Genomic DNA, 22,367 nt, shown 5'->3' on the forward strand with positions numbered 1-22,367 from the left:
CAAGTACTTAATGATCTGGCGCCCACTTCTCGCTGCTTCTGATCCAATAGTGACAGTGGTTTTTTCTTGCTCGGATTTTGTGGTTTTGTTTGATCTCGGATTACGTTTACTGGATTGCTCTTGGATTATCCTTACCTGTTCTTGTATCTTGACCTCGGATTGTTTATGGATTATTCTGGCCTAGTGATTTGGTTTTGTCGAAATCGGACCTCGAAGCTTGGGAGACCTCTTACCTTCTTTCTTTCCTTCCTTCCTTTTCCCCCTCCAATCCCTTCCCTGTCCGTCCCCAGGGTGCTGTAGGCGTCCTCGTGCCGGCGGGTATAGGCTTGGTGCTGGACTAGAGACTTCCTGAGCACCTTTTAGGCGTCCTCGTGCCGGCGGGAATAGGTGGTTGCTGGACTATTGACTTCTTACACCTTGGATTGTTTGGTCCACCGAACAGAGGGCAGATACCATCACACTGTTCCTACAGAATAAAAGAAGGACTTGCCAGAGACGTTCACTTCCAGGGAAACCAGGGTAAGAAAACTACCTTTCCTTACCATATTTTTCTTTCACTCATTCTCTGGTACTGATTGTCTTTTCTCTTCTTCTGGTCTCCAGAGTACCCCAGTATAGAGGACATTCTTGCATGAAACACTTCTGGTTAAACCGTTTTCTGCAGGTTAGTCTGTTGAGATTTTGTTACGTGTTCTTTTGAAAGGGGTGTATTAGATTGTAATCAGTATAATATTCTGCAGTCGTTGGACGGAACCTGGACCCATCATCTACCGGGAAGTTGCGGGCCGCTCAGCTCTACGATCCCAACGACTCTACACCATCTTCCGATCAATTGGATTCTTAGACTGTCCTTTCGTACTCCTGAGAATCACATTGATAGGAAGAAATATATTCTTCACGACGGGTCAACGCGGAACCAGGCTCCCGGATTTCTGACAGGAAGTCCATGAAGACGGAAAATGTGTTCCAGGAAGATTCCAGCAAGTTCTGATGAGGATGGTAGTTTATTGTCATAAATCACCAAAGTATCAACTGAAAAGGATACAGTAACCAAAAAAGGATACAATTTGGTAGGGCTTTTCCGGATCCTATCTTCACACGACTTGATTGTAGGCAGGTCAAATTAGACCTTCCAAATGATACAACTCTCTGACTGAATAAAACAGGCAGAGAGATGGATCACTGGAAAGGGCGTGGGAATTGTACAGGAAGTATGCCTAGAATAGATAAGTATCATAAGACACTGTCCCAAGTTAAATACTAAGAAACACAGATTTGGGATTAATTCAGACACTGACCTTAAGGCTAAACTGAAGAATTCCAGGACAATTTCTTGAAGAGTCCCAAGAGTTGAACAAACGACAAAGGAAGGGAAGATTAGTAAGGGAGACTTATCCCGAACGGCATGAGGCTCTCGCTAGATACCGGGTTGGTGCACCACAGGATAGCGTCCAATGTACTGTGCACATTCACCTTCCAATAGTTCATGAAATACTTCCTTTCCCACAAAGAACAAAATAAGAATCTCACCTGTTGACTGTCACAGGTACCAAAAGTTTGAAGTAGTTCAGAAAAACACGTGCAGGATTGCACGCGACAGCATACACGCAGCCAAGCCAGCCGCGCTTGTAGACAGCGTTTCCGCGTGAAGAATTAGACACGCGAACAGGATTCACGCAGCTCTGGACAGCCACGCTTGAAGACAGCGTCCGCGTGGAGATTTGGCACGCGAACTGCATTCACGCAGCTCAAGACAGCCGCGCTTGCAGTCAGCGTCCGCGTGGAGATTTGGCACGCGAACTGGATTCACGCAGCTCAGGACAGCTGCGCTCGCAGACAGCGTCCGCGTGGAGATTTGGCACGCAAACTGGATTCACGCAGCTCAGGACAGCCGCGCTCGCAGACAGCGTCCGCGTGGAGATTTGGCACGCGAACAGGATTCACGCAGCTCAGGACAGCCGCGCTCGCAGACAGCGTCCACGTGAAGATTTGGCACGCAAACTGGATTCACGCAGCTCAGGACAGCCGCGCTTGCAGACAACGTCCGCATGGAGATTTGGCACGCGAACAGGATTCACGCAGCTCAGGACAGCCGCGCTTGCAGACAGCGTCCGCGTGAAGATTTGGCACGCGAACAGGATTCACGCAGCTCAGGACAGCCGCGCTTGTAGATAGCGTCCGCGTGGAGATTTGGCATGCGAACAGGATACACGCAACCCAGGAATTAGCGTGTGGAGGAAAGCAAGCTCAAATTAGGCCAAAGAAGTTTGCTGAAAGGAATGCGAGGAAGTAGGTCCGGAGTTCAGCTACAAACGCCAAAATTGACTTAATCAGAAGCAGCGAATGGAGTTTCCACACTGCTTATGTACGCACTGCCGTGATACACGTGACGGACCTAAGTCACGTGAAAATTAACGACGTGAAAAATGCAGACGTCGTTTTCCGGGCAATGTATCGAACAACCTCCATTTTGAGTAAAAAGGTCTACTGGTTCTATGGGCGTAACTCATCTTGTATGGAGAAGTTGTTCCTGGTCCAGAGGTATGTCCGGCAGGCATGACATTTATACAGAGGTGTAAAATGAGCCATGTGGGTGAACAAGTCAATGGTGACCATGATCGTTGTATAGCCCCTGGAAGGGGGTAATTCCACAATAAAGTCTGTAGCGATGACTTCCCATGGTCTTGTCGGTACTGGAGGTTGCAATAAGAGGCCCGCCGGTCTCTTGTTGTCGTGCTTGTTTTGACTGCATATAGAGCAGGCTTGGATGTACAATCATATGTCGGTCTTCATTTTAGGCCACCAAAATTGTCTTTGTATAAGACGGAGGGTATTGGTGATACCACAATGTCCGGAGTGGAAGGTATCGTGGCTGAGGTTTATTATTCTTTGTTGTAATTTCTGTGTGGGGATGACCAGGGCGTTATCTTTGAACAAATATCCGTCCTTGGATTTCAGATTCCACAGATTTTTCTTGGTAATGTCCTTCCAGAGCTCCGAGGATTGGGTTTGCATCCGTACTTCTTCCAAAAGACTGACTGCTTGGGCTACAAAAATCGTGTGGGGAAACATCTTGGGATAGGCCCGATCTTCAGTAGTTTCATAGTCCGGACGCCGAGATAAGGCGTCAGCGATTATATTTTGTGTTCCAGGAACATAACTCATATGGAACTGGTACTGGGCAAAGAAGAAGGCCTAACGGGCTTGACGACTATTCCTACACTCCAAGGATTGTAGAACTTGAAGGTTTCGATGGTCCGTACGAACCTGGACCGGAAGTCTAGCTCCCAGAAGAAGATGTCGCCACTCTGTGAAGGCTTGGCGGATAGCTGATTGTTCCTTTTCCAAGACGGAATAATGTGTCTCACTGGGGGTCAGAGTTTGTGAAAGATATGCTATGGGGTGTTCCAATTTGTCTTCGAATTCTTGTTTTAAGACTGCTCCTATGGCACAGTTAGAGGCATCCATCTCTTACTAGGAACGGCTGATTAATGTCGGGCTGAGCTAGGATGGGGGCTTGAGTAAATTCTGTTTTTAGACCTTGGAACTCTTTGTCTTGAGGTGTAGACCAGAGGAAGGGAGTGTCTTTCTTCAAGAGAGCGATGATCGGTTGAACAATCTCAGAAAAGGTGGGTATACATTTCTGGTAAAAATTGGCAAGCCCCAGGAAGGATTGAACTTGTTTCACAGAAGTGGGAGTCGGCCAAGACAGTATGGCCTTTACCTTCGACTGATCCATACCAATTCCTTCTGGACTAAGGACAAATCCCAGGTAATGAACAGAAGTAACGTGAAACAGGCATTTCTCAGGTTTGACCAGGAGTCTCTGTCCCCGTAGTCGTTGTAAGACTGCGTTCACATGTTCTTTATGCTGTAAAGTGTCTTTGGAATAAATTAAGATATCGTCCAGGTAGACGATGACGAAGAGAAACAACATGTCAGAGAACACCCTATCCATGAAGCGTTGGAAGACTGCGGGGGCGTTAGCAAGTCCAAATGGCATGACCAGGTATTTGTAATGTCCAAAGGGTGTTCTAAAGGCTGTCTTCCATTCGTCTCCTTCCTTAATACGAATCAGATGATATGCACCTCTGAGATCCAGTTTCGTGAAGATTACAACTCCTCTTACTGCTTCCAGGATATCCGAGAACAAGGGTAAAGGGTAACGGTCCTTGAGGGTACATTGATTTAATCCACGGTAATCGAGAGAAGGTCTCAGTTCCTTGGTGACCTTCTTGGGAACAAAGAACAGCGAGGCTCCGGCTGGGGATTTCGATTGTCTTATGGTGCCGTTTTCAAGGTTGATATCCAAGTATTCTCGGAGGGCTTTTTTTCCGGTTCGGATAGGATGAACATCCTCCCAAAGGGAATCACTGCTGAAGGCTCTGTGTCTATGGCACAGTCTTCGGGTCTGTGAGGGGGTAGAGTCTGTACTATGGCGTTTGAAAACACATCAGCATAATCCTGATAGGCCTTTGGGACCTGAATGATGTTGGAAACCATGAGTGTCTCTCGTTGATCTGTTGGAGTAGTATTGGACGACATCAAGGAAGGACTCGGGGACAAACAATGAGATAGACAATACTCTGAACCCAGAAATAAGGATCCTGCTGTCCAATTGATGTATGGATTGTGCTTCTGCAGCCAGGGCATGCCCAGTACCATGGGGTAGTGGGCTGATTTGATGATATCAAACTTGATCAGTTCCTGCTCATGGTTTATTGAAAGTTGTATTTCCTTGGTCTGTAAGGATATGGGTCCAGAACTGAGGGGTCTACCATCAATCGCCTCCACAGGTTGCATTATGCTCCGGGCTTCATATGGAATACGGTTCTTAAAGACCCAATCTTGATCGATGAATACTCCCATAGCCCCACAATCCACCAGGGCCAGAATGAGGTAGGTCTCCTTATTTGATAACAATAAGAAAGCTTGGAGAATCACTACATTGTTCTGTCCAGGAGAGTTCAAGGATGGAATAGATGTGGAGCAAACATCTCTCTCCCGACACCTCGCTCCATCTAGGATCCGGAGCTGGCATTTCCCGAACGCTGTGGAGGGGCTAGAGGGCATTCTCTAACCAGATCTTTATACAAGGCACAATACATACACAAGCCTGTGTGGATCCTTCTCATCCTTTCTTGTGGGGAAATAGGTCCACGGAAAGCTCCTATTTGCATGGGTTCCGGATCAATGTCAGAGTTTGGAACAGGATCAGTTTTTACTGAAGTCTCAAGGGAACTCCTTTGGAAAGGCATCTTGGTCTTTCTTCTTTCAGCCTTTCTTTCCTGGATTCGGAAGTCTATTTGCATGGCTAGATCCATAGGAGCCTGGAATGAGCTAGGACGGGCCACTCTGGCTAATTCATCCTTTATATCCTCGTTTAGACCCCTACGGAAGAGAGTAAAACTTGCTTCCGAGGAACAATCTGCTTCCTTGGCCAATTGTTTGAATCTAGTAACATACGTTAGCATATCCTGGGATCCATGCCGGAAATCAAGTAACCGTTCCTGGGCACTATAAACCTGTTCTGGGCGGTCGAACATGGTTTTGAGTGCCTGTATAAATCCATCATAATCATCCAGGAGGACATCTCCTAAGTTGACTAGGGGAGTAGCCCAGGTCAATGCATTCCCTGCGAGGTGCGAGATTATGGAGCCCACCTTTGCCCTGGAAGTTGAAAAATAGTAGGGCTTAAAGGTAAAATGCACCAAGCAGGAGTCCAGGAATCCACGTAGGGATTTTGCAGAGCCATCATACTTGTCTACCACTCCACCCAGTAAAACACTCTCCTTGTTAGCGGAGTCGCGAGATAAGACAAGTTGCTTTAATGCGGCATTCTCCTCTTTTAAGTTTTGCACCTCAGTTGTTAGTTCTTGCATGCCACGCATGAGATCCTGGACTGCTTCCTCCATAACAGTATCAGTGTCGGTTGTCTGGCGTCTCAAACTGTCGTAAATATCCCCTCGTCTCACCTGAGATCGCTTCTTGCTCAGTTCCGCGGGAAGATTCTTCTTGCGGGCGGATCGGGTCTTGCATAGGCTCGCACGAGTCTCGTCCGACTCCAGCGTGCGTTCAGAGTTCCAGGATACTCGCAGGTACAGTATGTCCAGGAAGGAGGTAACGGTCGCTAATATGCGAGGATTCCATATGAGAAGAATTAGGGACCAGGAACTAGGAAATAGAGAATTCGTCGAGCAGCAAACACACATCTAGTCAGTACCTGTTGATAGAGTTGAGACGCGCGGGCCCGCGGGGGCGTGGCATATTTATGGAACGTGCTGTGTTCGACGTAAGGCCGGTGCGAGGTGAGTCATGTGACACAGCCATGTTGGGAGTAGTAATGAATACAAGCCCCGCCGCGATAAGGACCAGGAAGTCCAGAAGGGGTGTGTTCTATGGGTCATGACAGTATAATTCCCACTCTGCCCCGCTTCACCGGCCCTAACACCCAACAAACCTTCCCAGTTCGCGCACCTCTTGACTACCTCTCCTTGCCCTCCACTAACCTTGTTTCTTCCAGGAACAGCACTTCCAGAGCTGCATTGCGGACCTCTCACGTGACTAGAAATCTTTGTGGGAGAGTTCATTCCTTTTACATTTAATGTTCCCACGACCAGACTCCTCCTCCCCTCACTAGTCCCCATCCCCTCATATCCCAGTCTGCCCCAATCATCACATATTCACAACATGCAGACCCCAATTGCCTCACTGTATATAGTCCTTGGCGTCGCTCACAGTAGAATCCACAACCGACACATACTACCAGCGGAACCCCCGGTGTAACTGTAACTTAAACTGTATAAACTGCAACCTGCAGTAAGTGTTATAGAGACACCGTCCTTCCTATTGAGGAACACCTGGGTTGGAAGTCGAATACCTCCCTTCCAGCAATCTCATGAGAGCCACACTTTCCTCCCCGTACATAGATCCATTCTGGAAAATTTAACAAGAAATTGCATAGTAGCCTGTAAGGAAGTGTACATATGGATAACATCTTTAATGCCAACTATTTTTTAAACATGGAGAACATTATTGCCATTATCAATCTTGCATATAGACAATCAAATGATGTTGCTAAATCGCGTGTACATTGTGATAAGAAATCTGTAAAAACCTATGTCTGATATTAGGAAAAGTAGAAAGACGGATACCAGCTATGCGCGGAAACGCGAATTAGTCTTGAGGGCATACATGAAATTGAGAAATTGGGTAAAGCTACATGAATGGTCATGCTATAGTGTGCATTGGCAGATCGTGTATACTCCCTTGCAATCTCAGGATGAAAAATGTTGGCATTATGCACATAAACATATGCTAGCAAAGGATACTAGAGAGGTGAACCCTGTTACAGAAGATGGAAAGATTATGTCTCTGCTCTTCAATATCTTGAGAAAGATATAGTTTTGGATGTTGATGTGGTTGAGCCAACTGTTTGCTTGATATAAGAGATGGTGCCAAAGTGGTTTGATTGTCAAGTACAGGATATTTATAATCTCATTATCAAACTCAAATCATCTAGGGCCGCTGGACCTGATTGTGTGTCTAATGTTGTGATCAAGGATAGTTCTGTGTTTTGGGCTCACCTTCTCTGGGCTTTGTTTAGGGATATTGTTTGATCTGGTAGAATACCAATTAATCGGAAGAAATCGATCTTAATCCCTCATCACAAGTAGGGACCCAGGGACGACCCTAGTAATTACCGCTTATTGGCACTTTCTGATACAATATCAAAATTCTTTACTTCATGTATTCTAAGTAAGTTACACTATTGGGTATTGTGAGAAACCTGAAGGTACTCGCACATGTACTCCCCAGGGATCTTCTGTTCAGGTAGGCAGGGAAGGGTCATCGCTTTTGGACCCCAACAGGAGGATCACCTGAGTGGAGGGATAAAGCGTGTTATAAATAACCTATCATATCATATCATATCATATCATACTGAATCTGTTGGTTGTCTCAACGACCACCAGTCTGGCTTCAGAGCTGCCAGAAGCACAGAAACTGCTCTCCTGAACACCCGTGAAGAGTTGCTCTCAAATCTCTACTCTAACCTTCCTTCTGTCCTCATTCTCCTTGATCTATCCTCTGCTTTTGATACGGTCAAGTACGCCATCATGATCAATCGTCTCCATGACAAACTGGGCATCGCAGGTCAGGCCCTAGCATGGTTGACCTCCTTTCTCTCGAATCGACCCTCCCAGGTCCAACTTGGGTCCTTTCTCTCTACCACCTTTCTCTCTACCATTACTTGGCTCCTCTGGCTCACTGCATCTCTACCTTCTGTTCTAACATTTAGTGTTATGCAGATGACACTCAGCTTTCCTTCAGGCTCCACTCAGCCTCCTCTGATTTTTTGTTCATTCCCAACTCTCTATCTGCAATTCAGGAATGGTGTGCCTTCAACAATCATTGCGTTAATGCCAGTAAGACTGACATCCTTCTCATTGGGACCCCTGCTCACGCTTTCCCTCTTTCACATGGGGGCGGCCCACCTTCGGCCCTCCACCTGCACCTTCCTGCAAGGCTAAGAACCTTGGGGTCATCTTCGACTCCACACCCTCCTTCTCTCCTCACATCTCAGACATCTCTAAGAAGTCACACTACCAGCTGCACCTCGTCAGAGGTATTCTTCCCTTTCTCACTTTCCCCAGAAGCTCACAGTCGCCAGAGCTCTGGTTCTCTCTAGGCTGGACTACTGCAACAGTCTCTTTTTAAATCTGCCTGCCTCTACTCTTTGTCCTTTGAAACTAATCCAGAAAAGGACTGCAAGACTTGTCCTTGGCCTCAAGCTCATGGAATATTACCCCCCCGGCCCTAAAATCTCTCCACTGGCACCCGGTGGCTGCAAGGATCAAGTTCAGGACCCTCTGCATCGCCCACAAGGCTTTCTGGGGCTGGGGACCACACTACATACAGCTCTCTCTTCCTTCTCGAGCCCTCTGCTCATCCACCTCCAACTCTCCAAGGGTCAGACACTTCTCCAGGCAGAGAGTGGGGAGTAGATCTCTGTCCTCGGCTGGGCCCTCCCTCTGGAACAGCCTCCCTGCCTCTCTCAAACTTGAGCAGGACCACCTAATGTTTCGAAAGTACCTCAAGACCTTCCTTTTCGCTTCTGCTTTCTCTTTCCCCCCTGCTGCTGCTCCTGTCTGGTTTGCTAACTGGTTACCTGTCCGCCCACTGAACCTCACGGGCACCAGTCTCCTGCACTACCTGCTACCAGTAGCCCCTTGTACTACCTCCAGCCTTCCATCTACTTAGGGACTGTATCTACAACCCTACAGTCCCCTATTTCTCTGCACTTACTGAGCCACCACCCTGGCAGCACTTACCACGTTCTTGCCACTCCTTCATTTCCCACCATTGAACCACTGTGAACTGTGATTCGAGCCGGCTCGACTTCATCGAATCATCAGGACCCTCCAGTGCTGCCTTTGGCACTCAGCCAATCCACTGTAAAGCATGTTCAAACCAGTTCGCTGTCACGTTGCGCTAGATGATTGCACTGTGGCCTTGGCTTGAACACAAAGCTCCTTGTTGCAACTGCTTCCTACGAATCACTGTTCGACCTGCCAGCATCTTTGCTGCAGATCTTCATTGTCAGCCGAACTGACCATAGTGCCCCAGTGAACCGCGACCATCGGATATGGCATTAAACCGCCCAACTCAAACTGTGCATCTAGTTACCGGCATCTTCGCTCTCTAACAGACCCTGCTTGACCCTCATAATATGCACTTCCTCAAGCCCTCCATTGAACTGGCTGCTTAGAACAGCACATACAGTAACCAGCATCTTCGCCATCGAACCAAACCTGGTGGCCCTCACGATTCCTCCTTCTTGGTATTTATTTGATATACATGTCTGCCACGTGGCTCCATGTCATATGCAACACCGTGGACATAAATGGACATTTCGTTGATTATAAATGTGGGCCTAAAAGTTATTGCATGCAAAGTGAAAAGGCAGGATCATCACATATTAAGTGCACCATTCGGTAGGTATGCATGCATACACAATGCACATTCAAAGGAAGGGATGCAAACAGCTGATGCAGCCTTTACATTGTACACTGACTTCAAAGATAAGCTAGACAAGATTCCTACTAGTCTGGTGGACCTATACAATCTAAATCTTTTCCAAGCATTAGACCAAATAGCGCCTCTCAAACTAAGAAAAGCAAAACCTTCAGCACATCTAAACAAATGGTTCTCCACAGAACTAAAAGCCTTACGCAAATCCAAAAGATGTTCGGATGTTTGGATGCCCTATGGAGAAAAAAAACATTTGGCCCAAAACAAGGCAAAATTCACCTTGGCCTCCACTGCCTACAAAGCTTCCATTCTAAAAACCAAAAGTGACACCTTTAATGACAGAATTGTTAACGCTAAATCTAGTTCCTAAGAGCTTTGCACTATTCTCAGAGAGTTGGAATCACCAGTCGCTCCTCCTGAATCTTGCAGCAAAGATGCCACTTGGTGCTCCAACATTCAAAAAGCACTTTTAGACAAAATCGCCACTCTACAAGCAAAAATAGAAGCAACAAAAACTTAGCCTCACATCTAACTCTGTCAGGAAACCTGACCAATCACTATTGGTTGGATGTTGAACCCGTCGTGTAGTGGACACATTTTTCTGACCAATGTAACTCTCAGGAGTACAAAAGGACAAACTGAGGGTTCTATTGATTGAAAGATGAATGGACACACTGGAAACCTGATGGCTACAAGGCAAAATTTAGGATTAGTACAGGTGATAGCAATGGCAATAATAAACAATACAGATGCCAAACCAGACTAACCTGAGACAAAAAAATAGCCCTGTTCATAGAAGCAATGAAGAACCAATACTCTCAACCACAGAGGAGTGTAATGAAAACCCTGTGGATAGAAATGGGGTACTTTTAATGAGGAACTGTGAAATGGCTAGTACTGCGATGATATGTTATCAATTGAAAAATGGAAGGATACTTCTTACCACCGTGACCAGAAAATAAGTTCAGTAAGTCAGAAGCGTCCTTCCTTGGGTTCGGGTGGCAGATGTTTGTAGGAAGATTCCCAGGATGGTACTAATGAGGAAGTCTCTAGTCCAAGATAAAACAACAATACGAATTCCAATAGCAGAAGAGGGCCAGTCTGTGTCAATGATGAGCGAGCAAAAACGAAGACAGAATCTCTTTCCAGAAGCAAGTTGGGAGTGGTCCATGGTAGTCAACAGAAGATCAGAGAATTCCAAAAGGGCAAGGCAAGTTCAAAGTCCAGGAACAGGCAAAAAGGTCGAAGAAGCAAGAAATCCAAGTTCAAAATGCTACTGCCGGCTATGAAAACGGGATCAGAAGTGCTGAGTTGCTGTTGAGGCGGGCTTTATTTTGAAACACTGGAAGCGCAGGACACACGTAATCGCGGCCACAATGAAGTACGTGCCTGAAACCGGGTCATGTGCCACCGTCGCCATCACAACCCCCAATGCACCCGGAACAACGAGCTGGGTTGGGGGAGGCTCTGAATGCATGTGTTTTGCAGACGGCTTCGCCTGTATGTGTTGCTGGACATCCTCAAAAGTGTACGAGGTAAATCACCACCAGTCTTGCTGTGTACTTGTGCCGATTGCCGTATCCTGACAAACTCCAAACCTAGTGAGACACGCATCTCCCCCTAAAACTGGCAGCCTTTCGAATTCACACCAGTTACTACGACAGAGGTTGAAACTATCATTGCCATACTAAAACCATCACATTGCCAAGGGGACATCTGCTCAGCAACAATTATAAAGGAAGGGGCCAAGGAATTTGCTCCTTACATCTCATAACTCATTAACGCCTCTTTTGAATCATGCACTGTCCCTAAAAATCTCATAGATGCTTGGGTCATGCATCTCCTAAAATAAAACCTTGACCCTAGTATTCCAACTACCTCCAGACCTATTACAGCTGTGCCATTCTTGCTGAAAATAATCAACAAAGGGGCTTAAATCCAAATTCAAAAACATCTCGAAATAAACAACCTTCTGGGTCTCTGCCAATCTGGGTTCAGACCAATACATGGTACAGGGTCAGCCTTGTTGGATCTAAAAATACAGAGGGATGAATCCAAAGACAATGGAAACGCGGCGCTTATCCTCCTGCTAGATTTATCGGCAGCTTCCGATTTAGTCGACCACAACAACCTAACAAAAAATCTAACTGAAGTAGCCTTATTCTCTCCTAAAGCTGCCACTTGGATTCAGTCCTTCCTTGCTGACATAACCATGAGGGTTCTTTGCGCCTACAGCCTCAGCAGAACAACCTGCTCCAATCACATGCAGAGTCCCACAGGGCTCCTGCATCTGCTTGACTCTCTACAATATCTGTACGAATATATTGTTTGACCACCTAGAAGACCTGGGTGTCCCCTACACTAATTACGCAGATGACACGCAGATCCTCGTCACCCTCTCAGGCTCCTATGACAAAGACTCCAAACTATTGAACGAAACCTACCTCAGAATTCAGGCTTGGATGGCCAATTATTGCCTATGTCTCAATGATGATAAGACTGAGATACTACTCATCGGTTCTAGGTCACGACTTAATAACTTAGACTCCCAATATAACTCTTTCAACATTGATGGGAACAACATCAACGTATCCAATGATGTCAAAGCGTTAGTAGTGTACTTGGACTCCACCCTCTCCCTCTCCAGAAAAGTTAACGCAACAGCATCAGCAACGGCTTACACCTCTAAACATATTAATGCGTGCAGGCCCTTCTTGTCCACTAACAGCTGTATCACTTTGGCTAGATACTCTCGAAACTGGACTACTGTAATACCCTATACTTAGGCACCATTAAGCGCAATCTGAACAAGCTACAAGTGTGACAAAATAACGCTCTCAGAACGGCTCGAAACATTCCCAGCTCAATCACATTGCACAAATCAGACGTAACACTAACTGGCTCCCTATCCATGACAGGAACACATTCAGACCTTTAAGGATCACCCACAACAGCCTCTCAAACTCGGCGCCCAAATATCTGGTCAACACATTTTCAAGTAAGCATTCCAGCAGACCTACCACATCCAATTATTCTCATTGCCTCAATATCCCCAAATTCATACTACAAAAAGATCGTGGGTCCAGCTTCCCAGTACTAGCAGCTAAGACCTGGAATTCCTTATCTACAGCACTAAGAGCTGAACCTTCTTTCTGGGCCTTCATAAACATGGTAAAAACATATCTCTTTTCCCAGCTCTATTAAGGACTACAAATAACCACAGCTCACCTCCTCTCCTTATCGGAGTATCTGGGTCTAGATATGTAACACTAGATGCTTACTACTCCAGTGCTTGCTCTTGCAACCTACTTATTTATCTCTGCACTTAACTCTCCCCTGCCAGGCTAGGTCAGTTACCCTGATATGTAACACAGGATAATTGCCTACCTCTCCTTTTCTGTTTCACATTAATTCTATTTCTGGAATATGAGTACTGTACCTCATGCTTGTAACCTTTGTTGTTTTCATAAGAATGGACAGAGTACTGTACCACATGCATGTAACTTTTTTTGTTTTCATAAGAAAAAGCACTCGGATACCCTCGGGTTAGGTGCGCTATATAAGCAAATAAACTAAACTAAACTACACGGAGCGGTAGGCAGAGGCCGATTTCTGGAGAGTATACCGTTCTAGTGTAGTAACAAGCTTCCATCCATGCACAATATTATAAATCTTTTCCTGCATTTCTGGATTTAGGGGAATTTTAGTCATATTCATTAAAACATATGACGTGGTCAGGGGCTTCACCGTGTCCAGGGGGGACAGGGATCCCTCTCAACCTGGGGTAGGCGGCCTGCCAGGGCGAATGTCAGAGCCGATCCTACCCCATATGCGGGGTGAAGAAGTGGAGAGAGCCGCAGGCCGAAAGGCCCTGAATGATACAATTGGTACCACTGTCAGCCAATGCTTTAAAAGCCCATTTCTGGCCAGTATTGTGCTGCAGGACCGCAAATAAATTCCAGGATGCCATGCAGTGGCGAGAGAACAGAACAAACGAAAGGCTAGACCGAGTCACTGGCAGCGGTAAAGCCCATGTGACACCACTGACCATCAGCCTTATATGTAAGGGGAAAAAATACCACATCTGTCATCAAAGACAGAAGAGAACGCCGAGCGAAAACCAAGCAGAACAAACTGCAGGGGCTTCACAATGATCCACTAAGGCTAAGAGGGGTTTATACAATATTACCCATTGGTGATCAACCCCCAGGGAGAAGTGCAGGATTAGACAGATTCTTTGAGTTAGGTGAGTCAAACAGAAATGGAAGGCGAAAGGAACAAAAGAAACAGTCACAGGTATAAAGGACCCACAGAGACAAAATAGAGTGAAAGGTATTCGGGTGAGGTCAAGAGGTGTGAAGGTGGCCATAGAGACCAGGAGAAGGATGTAAGGTGGAGCAGGGTACTAAGGAGTCTGTGGTGGTGTTTGATGCAGGAGCAGGTAAGATATTGAATGGGAATGAGAGTAGTACCAAACAGGGAAGCTGTGAGAGTGTGTGTGGGATCAAGCGTTGGAAGAGAGCGCATGAACAAGTAAGTGTTTGACAAGAGGGGTATGTGAGATAGGAGGGTGAAGGTAAAGAAGGGAAGGTGAGAGTATTTGGAGTGGGGGGAAGTGAAGATATGACCAAGTAGTTGCTGGAGGAGGGAGAGAAGGCAAGAGAGGGAGAAGCTAGAGAAAGGAAAGTGTTTGGTGGAGGTAGGGAGAGAGGGAAAAAGAGAGAGAGGGAGAGAGGGGGTAGAGTGTGAGAAGATTGAAGGCACACAAGTTGTGGGGTACATTTAAGGCCCACAACAGAAATCCCTTTACCTCAAAACCGCATTTCCATATTTCACCCAAAAACGGCAGTGCTTTCTTTCCCTGGCACATGTGTGGCGAGCACTGAACATAAGAATGTCACCAAAAGAAGTGCTCTGCATTATTTTACCTCCATTTAAATCATCTGGAAATTACCTACATGCAGAACGGCATTACATTTGCTGTTCTGTTTTCTGAATACTAAAGCTACACACATGACATCCAAGACGACTTTGCAATTTGCTCTTGATTTCATTTTTAAACATCACCAAGTTGTGCTCTTCATGAAAACCCACACTGGCATGCTTTACTTCTGCTGAGTACCAAGAAGAAAGGCAATACAGTTCTAGAACATCTGATGTAGTGGGTAATCACTCGAAAGGCAAATAATTTGGGTTTCCACTTAAAAACAGCTTGTGTTTTCTTTTGCTATAAATCATTGTGCACAAACTGCAGTAAAATAAAGGAATAATGCAGTGTTTCTTTTTCTCATGTCAATTTCAAAGAAATGCTTGGCAGTATATCTCTCTGTGTTCAGAAACCGACATATCTGTAAAAGCACTCCAGAAGGTTAATTAACAAGAAACTGTGTGCTGTAACCGCATTGGTAAACTCAAAATAACTGAAATAAACACACGTGTGAATTTGCTCTTCTGAAAATCAGGAAAATACAGTTTAAAAATGAAATGACAAATGGCAACCTTGCCTCCACAGAAACAGTATGGTATATGTTGGGATGAGGGGTCTGGCTCTAAAATGTACATTATATTTATTCCCCAAATAAACTTTGAAACCAGCAGAACAGGTTTGGCCCAGGCATTCACTTCAAAGGTGCTCTGCCCCCCATGGGAAAATATTTACCTCCCCAGGTGAACCAGCCCCCATGGGCATATGAAAGGGCCAAAGTGTGGAAGTTTGCGGCCTCGTCAGACTGACTGGCAGCCCTGCCAGAATGAACAAAGGAGGTCAGTTGGGCTGGGCATAACAGTGAGGTGTGATTTCCTCCAGCACCCCTCTGAAGGTAGAACTGTCAAAAACTTCAAAAGGCATCATAAAAGCTCTTTGTTGCCAGCCAAGCTTGGCAGAGACAGTTGCTGTGGGGGTTTGTAGGACCGCCCACATAGTGGCTAATCCAGCCCATTGAATTTAAAAGAACTGTTGTACATTAAGACATTTTGGGCCTCATCACGACTTCGGCGGTAACCCTTAAATCCGGCGGTAGCGCTATTACCGCTGAATTTAAGGGTCCGCCGAATCAGGGCTTTGGCGGATTTCGCCCCAGCTCTGAGCTGGGGGGAAATCCGGCGAAAATGTGTGCTATTACCGCCGGCGGGAAATCCGCCAGCGGTATTAGCGCAAAGATTCCCCATTGATCCCAATGGGGAATGGTGCATTCCCGAATGGGCTCAGTGGGGAATGGGGACTTACATTACTGCCGAACTTGTGATCCGGTGCTATTAGCGCAGAGAGTTCAGCAGTAGGGCTAATACGCCCGCGCTAATAGCGTTACCGTTACCGCCCAAGTCGTGATGAGGCCCTTTGTTTCGGCACCCGAAATAAGCAACAATGCGATATTATATCAGTATTTCATGTGAATTTTAAACAAGCAAAATGAGACACAGTGCATGTTTTTAGCACCAGTGGAACTGGAATGGCAGGAAAAATGCATTTCTGGGTGAAGTATAAATGACACAGACATAAAACCTGGTGGAAATATGCGAAATAGGATGGGGCATATGTATAGCGATTTGCAGAATTTTTAATATTATCTTTCTCCTACAAATGGTGAAATTGTGCCCAAAAGCGATGCTACCTCGCACAGAGTTGGTGATTGGACTGTCCAATTCCCTGTGAAATATGGAACCTGCATATCTATGTTTGATAACGGCGGCTAGTATAAATCTGATGTTTAGATCCATAACTAATTTTTGGTCAGAAATAGGCTTTGTGAGACAAAGGAAGTCATAAACACACACACATAAAATTATGTCATTTCCCCTGAACCAATCAGACCGGATGGAGGTGGGAGGACCGATAGGCTGGACTATCCTAGAATAGGACTAATTCTTGGGTACTTCCCTCCAGATTGTAAAATTCTATGATGTCACTTTGCCTCTATAAGGGAGAGACAGAGAACCACGACTTACTTACTGAACTGGCTCACTTACTTACTTACTTAATGAACTGGCTGACTTACTTACTTGCATTCTGACTGCCTGCCTGATTTCCAGACTTGCTGACTCAGACCCAAAACCAGATCCAGAGACAAACCATTGATCCAGATCCAGGCAGAACCACTCATCCAGAGCCGGGCAGAACCATCCCAGCTAGGAGAGCCCAGCTGTCCCAGTGGCCAGATCCTTGTGTCATGTGCCGTGTGAGCTGGTGCCTGTGGGATCACTGGTGGTCTCGCTGTCATTGACGGTTCCACCACGTTCCTTTCCAGGTGTGTTCAGCAGGCTAGTGGTTTGCAACATGGCCACTCCTGGGAGGCACAACGTCCCCCTCCTCCCGGCGGTCAGCGCGTTGCAGCCCGATACCGGTTTAGTCTTTCTTTGGGTTAATGCACTAGTTTTCTCTTTTCGTGCTCACCGCACGGCTATCCTCTTTCTGTCCCGCTACCACACCTTTCTGCGGTTCCTGCTGTTTTTCTCTCTCTGCCTCTACTGCATCTCTTTGCAGTTTACCCTGTATCTCCCCTCCATCTCTCTGTGCGGAACACTCTCTCTCTCTTTGCACCGCCTCTCACCGCTGTACATTCTGGTTCCTGCCGCGCCCCTCCACGGTTCTGCTCTCTCTCGTGTACTCTTTTCTTGTTTTATCCTATCTTTCTCTATCCTGTGGGCACTTGGGACAATTGTGTTATTCACTTTGGTTCCACCGCCTGGTTTGCTCTCCAGCTCCCTGCAGGGGTCTTATTCAGCCTCTCTTCTCCTCCATTCCTGGTTGTGGTATAGCTGCTTACTAGATCAGCTCGGAGGCTCTGCCCTCCATACTTATCCTACTGGGTCACATCCTATCGTGGCACTGACATACCGGAACCCATATTCCACCAGTGTGGGAGTGACTACTGCCTTTCTTGTCTGGCCACACCTTTACTTTGGATTGACTGTTGGCCATTCTGGATACATTGATTTCTTGGATTCATCTAAGTTTTTTTTGTGCCTTCTGGCTTTTTCCCCTCTCCTGGGTTTGACTCTGGAGCGAGGCCAGTGGGTAGCTGTGTCCGCAAGCATCCACTGTTGCTTCCTCTCGGGGCAGGCCATGTCTTCACAAAAAAAAGGAAGTACCTGGAGAAAGAAGAAGAACCAGCAAGGCGCCATCAGCTCAGGTGAGGAGGAGGGGGACTTCATAGACACTGAAGATGAGGATTACTCGGTTGACACCTTGGCTCCACTGTCCAGAGACCTCGCTGGATGTCCAAATCCCCAAATTCAAGCTTCCCTTGTAAGTATCATGTCACCCAGTCCCAAAAACGGCAAATACCGCTCTTTTACCCTTGCATCAAATTCAAACCCTATAAAAATCCTAGTAAAATCCCACTTATATCCCAAATTGCCAGTATCATCTGTTCACCTTTTCCCTAGAAGAATCTGTGTTAGTCCATGGGCCTCATTACACGGTAGGCGGTAAGGGATTACCGGCACCGGTAAGGGCACCAGTGCCGGTAATCCCTTACCACCCTACTACGAGGTCCTCAGCGGGTCCCTTCCTTAGCGCCTGGTTTTACCAGGTGTTAAGGACGGGACCCGCTAAGGGACTTCAGAGCTAATAACGGTACTGCAATTTGCGGTACCGTTATTAGCTCCATCCCCATTCCCAATGAGTCCTATGGGGGCTCAAATGGGAATGGGGAATGGTTCCCGGAATGGGGACTTACAGGTCCCGCAAAGGTCGGAATGACCTGGTAAGTCCCTATTCCAGGAACACGGACCAGGGATGCGGTAAGGGGGTAGCCATGGCGCTAATAGCGCCATGGATACCGCCTACCGTGTAATGAGGCCCCATATCTGTTAGTGTATTCCTTTTATAATTCTTTATGTCATCTGTATAAATCCCTAGTACCACTTAGAAATACATTAATGAATTACCCTATAAAGAGATTCACCATGATCTGGTTGCAATTTGAACCCAACTACCTCATGTCAAGTGCATTTCTTTAATAATTATAGTCCTTAAAATATAGTCTCAGTAGAACTAGTCATTGTGCAACAAAAACTGAATTTTCCCATGTATTGTGCTTTTCTCTAAATTCCGATTTGCCTCTTTCCCATATACACCCAAATATAACCCCATTAAGAATATTCCCTCTCTCTCAGAATCCTGTCTGTCATGTGCCTGTGTTTCTCATCCAAAACCGATTTCTGATTTTGCCAGATAAGCCCCTTTTCTTAGCTGCTTGTTATGTTTAAACCCATGTCAAAACAAATTGCAATTCTGCCGTGTGTGTTTTATTCTTCATATGTTTCCTCCCAAAATCTATGTTCTTACCTGTGTCATTGTGCTTTGGTGCCCTGCAAAGTAGTCTTTGAGCTCCCTTGTCTCTTAAGTGCAGCCACAGAAATTGCTGTCATAGCTATCCTACCACAATTGTAAACTGAGAAACAAGTAACAAGTCAAATCAGAGTATACCATTTTGCTAATTTTGAAGGTTTACATTTTCTTCTCTGGTCTCCTATCATGGGGTGTTGGGCTAAATACACAATCTGAGTTTTCCCTCTTCATTCTGACTCCTTGCCACTGCTTTCCATCTACAAAGAATTTAGTCAGCAAGTGTTTGGTGGAAGTGTTGCAGTGAGATTGCATAACCTGTGTGCCATCTGTCATGCAGAAAAACTATTTTGCTTCTGTTTTCTATTGTGGGAATCTTTTGAATTTTACTGCCACAACAGCCTTGGCTGCTACCCTAATTTTGATTTACTTAATTTTCGGTGAATTTAAAAACATTAATAAATATTTCATTGTTACACACCAGTGTTAGGCAAGATTGAATGCAGTACCCTTTGGGTGCACTACAACAACCCTGACCTCCTGGCAATAGGAACTCAACCTTTGGTATAAGTCTATACTACACAGGGTGGTAGCGTCTTGAGCAGCCAGGCTTATCTCAAGAGGAGTCAATGTGAGCTGTAGGGGAGTTACACAGAGATTCACAGTGACAAGTATTCAAATAAACACTTACACACAAGGTTTCTTGAATAAACAATTATTAATTAATTTATCAGTCAGTTAGAATAAGCCTTCCTCCAAAACTACACACTTAGGTTCTAAATCAGTAAAGACCCTTTTGGGATGGCCCAAAGTCACAACCTTCACCCTCAGGTGACTTCAATAGTTAGGGTGCTGGGGACAGTAATATCTTATGGTTGCATTTAGAATATTCTTATGAATTGGTCAAAGGAAAACGTTATTAGAACAAACAAGAGATCACAAATATTCTTAAGCAGGCAAATACGTTTAGATCCCTTGTGGAGAGTCACTCAGTATAACAGGTTAAGCCAAAGTCAATGGGCAAAAGTCTATACGAGCTGAAGCATCTCTGGTAGGTAAGTAGAGAAATTATTTGCACAATGTTTTATAAGTCTTTGAAGAAAAGAAGAATCAATGTAGGGCCACAAGCTGTTTAGGCTTGTGAGTCGTAGAAGATGCAAGCAACTCTGCAATAAGAGGTAAGTTCTCTCAGACTTTACAGTACCTTTGAAGAAAAAGTGCTGCAGATGACTTCTGTTCCTGTGCAGCTCTGCAGATCTCACTGTTCCTGGGTGTCAGTCATGGGGACAATAGGGATGACTTCTGTGGACTCCTGCCCTGCAATGGGACAGTCAGCGCGCGCAACTGGCAATCTTCAAACAAGTGGCACTTCAGTGTTTCAGCTCCTCGCGACTACCGCAAATAGCAACACCATGGTTTCTGGATGTTGAGATGGACTTTCCTTGCTTCTGGGGTCCCGCACTCTGTTGAGAGGGCTCAGGCTCGGTCAGTCCTGCTTCCTGGCAGTCTGGAGGATCTTCCTGGAGCTCTTGGCCAACTTAAAAGCAATTCACACAATCTGGTGTTCCTCTCCCTGGCGTTTCGGTTTCCAACAGCAACTCTGTGGAAATGCAACCAGCTCTGAGAGAATGGCCAGGTGGCTTACTTTGGACTTGATTGGTTCCACCAACTCAAAGGGAGAAGTCGTCCTTGCCGGGGTTTCTCTGCCGATACGAATTTGGTGTTTCAGCACAGCAGCAGGGCTTCACCGGGCAAACCAACGGTCCAGGAGTTGCACCAGGTGTCCTCTTCAAGTTCTTCTACGGTTCCTTCGTCCAGTCGTCGACTCTGCCTTCCAAGCCAAAAGACTCGCCTTTTTATTCAGGTTTCTCCCATTCATTCCATCCTAGCTGTCAGTCACCCAGCAGGTTGGCTGTCCTTGCCGGACAGTCAACCGGCCAATCACTACAGAGTGAAATTGGGTATCCTAGGAGACTAAGCACAGGGAGTTTTTGGGCACCTCCCTCACTTCCTGCCCCCACCAGACACCCTGGGGCCAGAGGTTGGCTTCACTCGTGTATACCGCCAAAGGCAAAGCGATCAAAGGGGCCAAACCTGGTTTGGCATGCAGAGTAAATCTCAAGAAGGACCTTTCCAAGAAGAAATGGCGAAAAAAGAAGACCGGGGCCATTTTGACAAAAATGGCACACTTGGGTGCTTTAGCCCACGGTAAATGCACACCACAGTAGTTAAAAGTTAACCACTGCCACCATCCATTCATCGAGGAAAGGGTAACATAAAAATGTTACATGAGAAGCTAGACAAAGGGGATACTAAGTAACCCCTCCAGCAGCCTATTGTAAGATAGTGTGTGCTGGGTCTAGAAAGTTACAAATGTAAGTAAAGTCAATTTTACTTTACTACTCTTGGAAACAGTAGTTTATCCAAGAGAAGGTATTTGAACCTTTGGGAAATCTGAAAGACTTCCCTGTGCCACTGCACTGACGGTGCCGTGTGACTCAATGTAAAAGATGATGTCTATGGAGTTTGTCAGACTCCATAACCAAAAGAAACACATAGTTTAAAATCATATTAAAATACATGAGAAAGTGGGAAAAAGGGTCTCACTCTCTCCAGGTTAAAAAATCAAGTCCTCAAAATCCAGCAAATTTGCTGGGGGTCTCTAAGGTGGAGGGAATTAGCACATTTCTGAGAATTCTCCTTAACACTCGTCCCCCCCAGACTAAGCGACAGGACGATTTAATCCCCCCCTGGATGAATCTCCTTACTCCAGTCGGTCATACTTTCTGGAGAGATCATCAGCATTTTGGTGATTACACCCTGACCTGTGTTCAATGGTAAAATCAAACCCCTGTAGGCTGATTGACCATCTTAACAATGTATGATTTTCCCCCTTCATCTGCATTTACCATCTCAAGGGTTGATGGTCAGTCTGAATCACAAAAGTAGACTTCTTCAAAGACCACACAATGGCAAAACATTCACATTCTATGGTTGCCTACCTGGTTTTAGGTTCCTTCAGTTTCCTACTGATCAAGCAGGTTGG

At 46.0% G+C, this 22,367-nt stretch overlaps 1 protein-coding gene across 1 annotated transcript; it reads right to left on the minus strand.

Moving 5' to 3' along the window:
• Positions 1-3,454: 3,454 nt before the first annotated feature.
• LOC138579980 (uncharacterized) lies at positions 3,455-3,958 on the minus strand. The gene has a single exon (XM_069650207.1). The coding sequence runs from the start codon at positions 3,956-3,958 to the stop codon at positions 3,455-3,457; it is 504 nt and encodes a 167-aa protein (XP_069506308.1).
• Positions 3,959-22,367: the final 18,409 nt, after the last annotated feature.

This window comes from Ambystoma mexicanum, chromosome 3p, assembly GCF_040938575.1.
Source record: "Ambystoma mexicanum isolate Mex_15411 chromosome 3p, UKY_AmexF1_1, whole genome shotgun sequence".
Classification (NCBI taxonomy): domain Eukaryota; kingdom Metazoa; phylum Chordata; class Amphibia; order Caudata; family Ambystomatidae; genus Ambystoma; species Ambystoma mexicanum.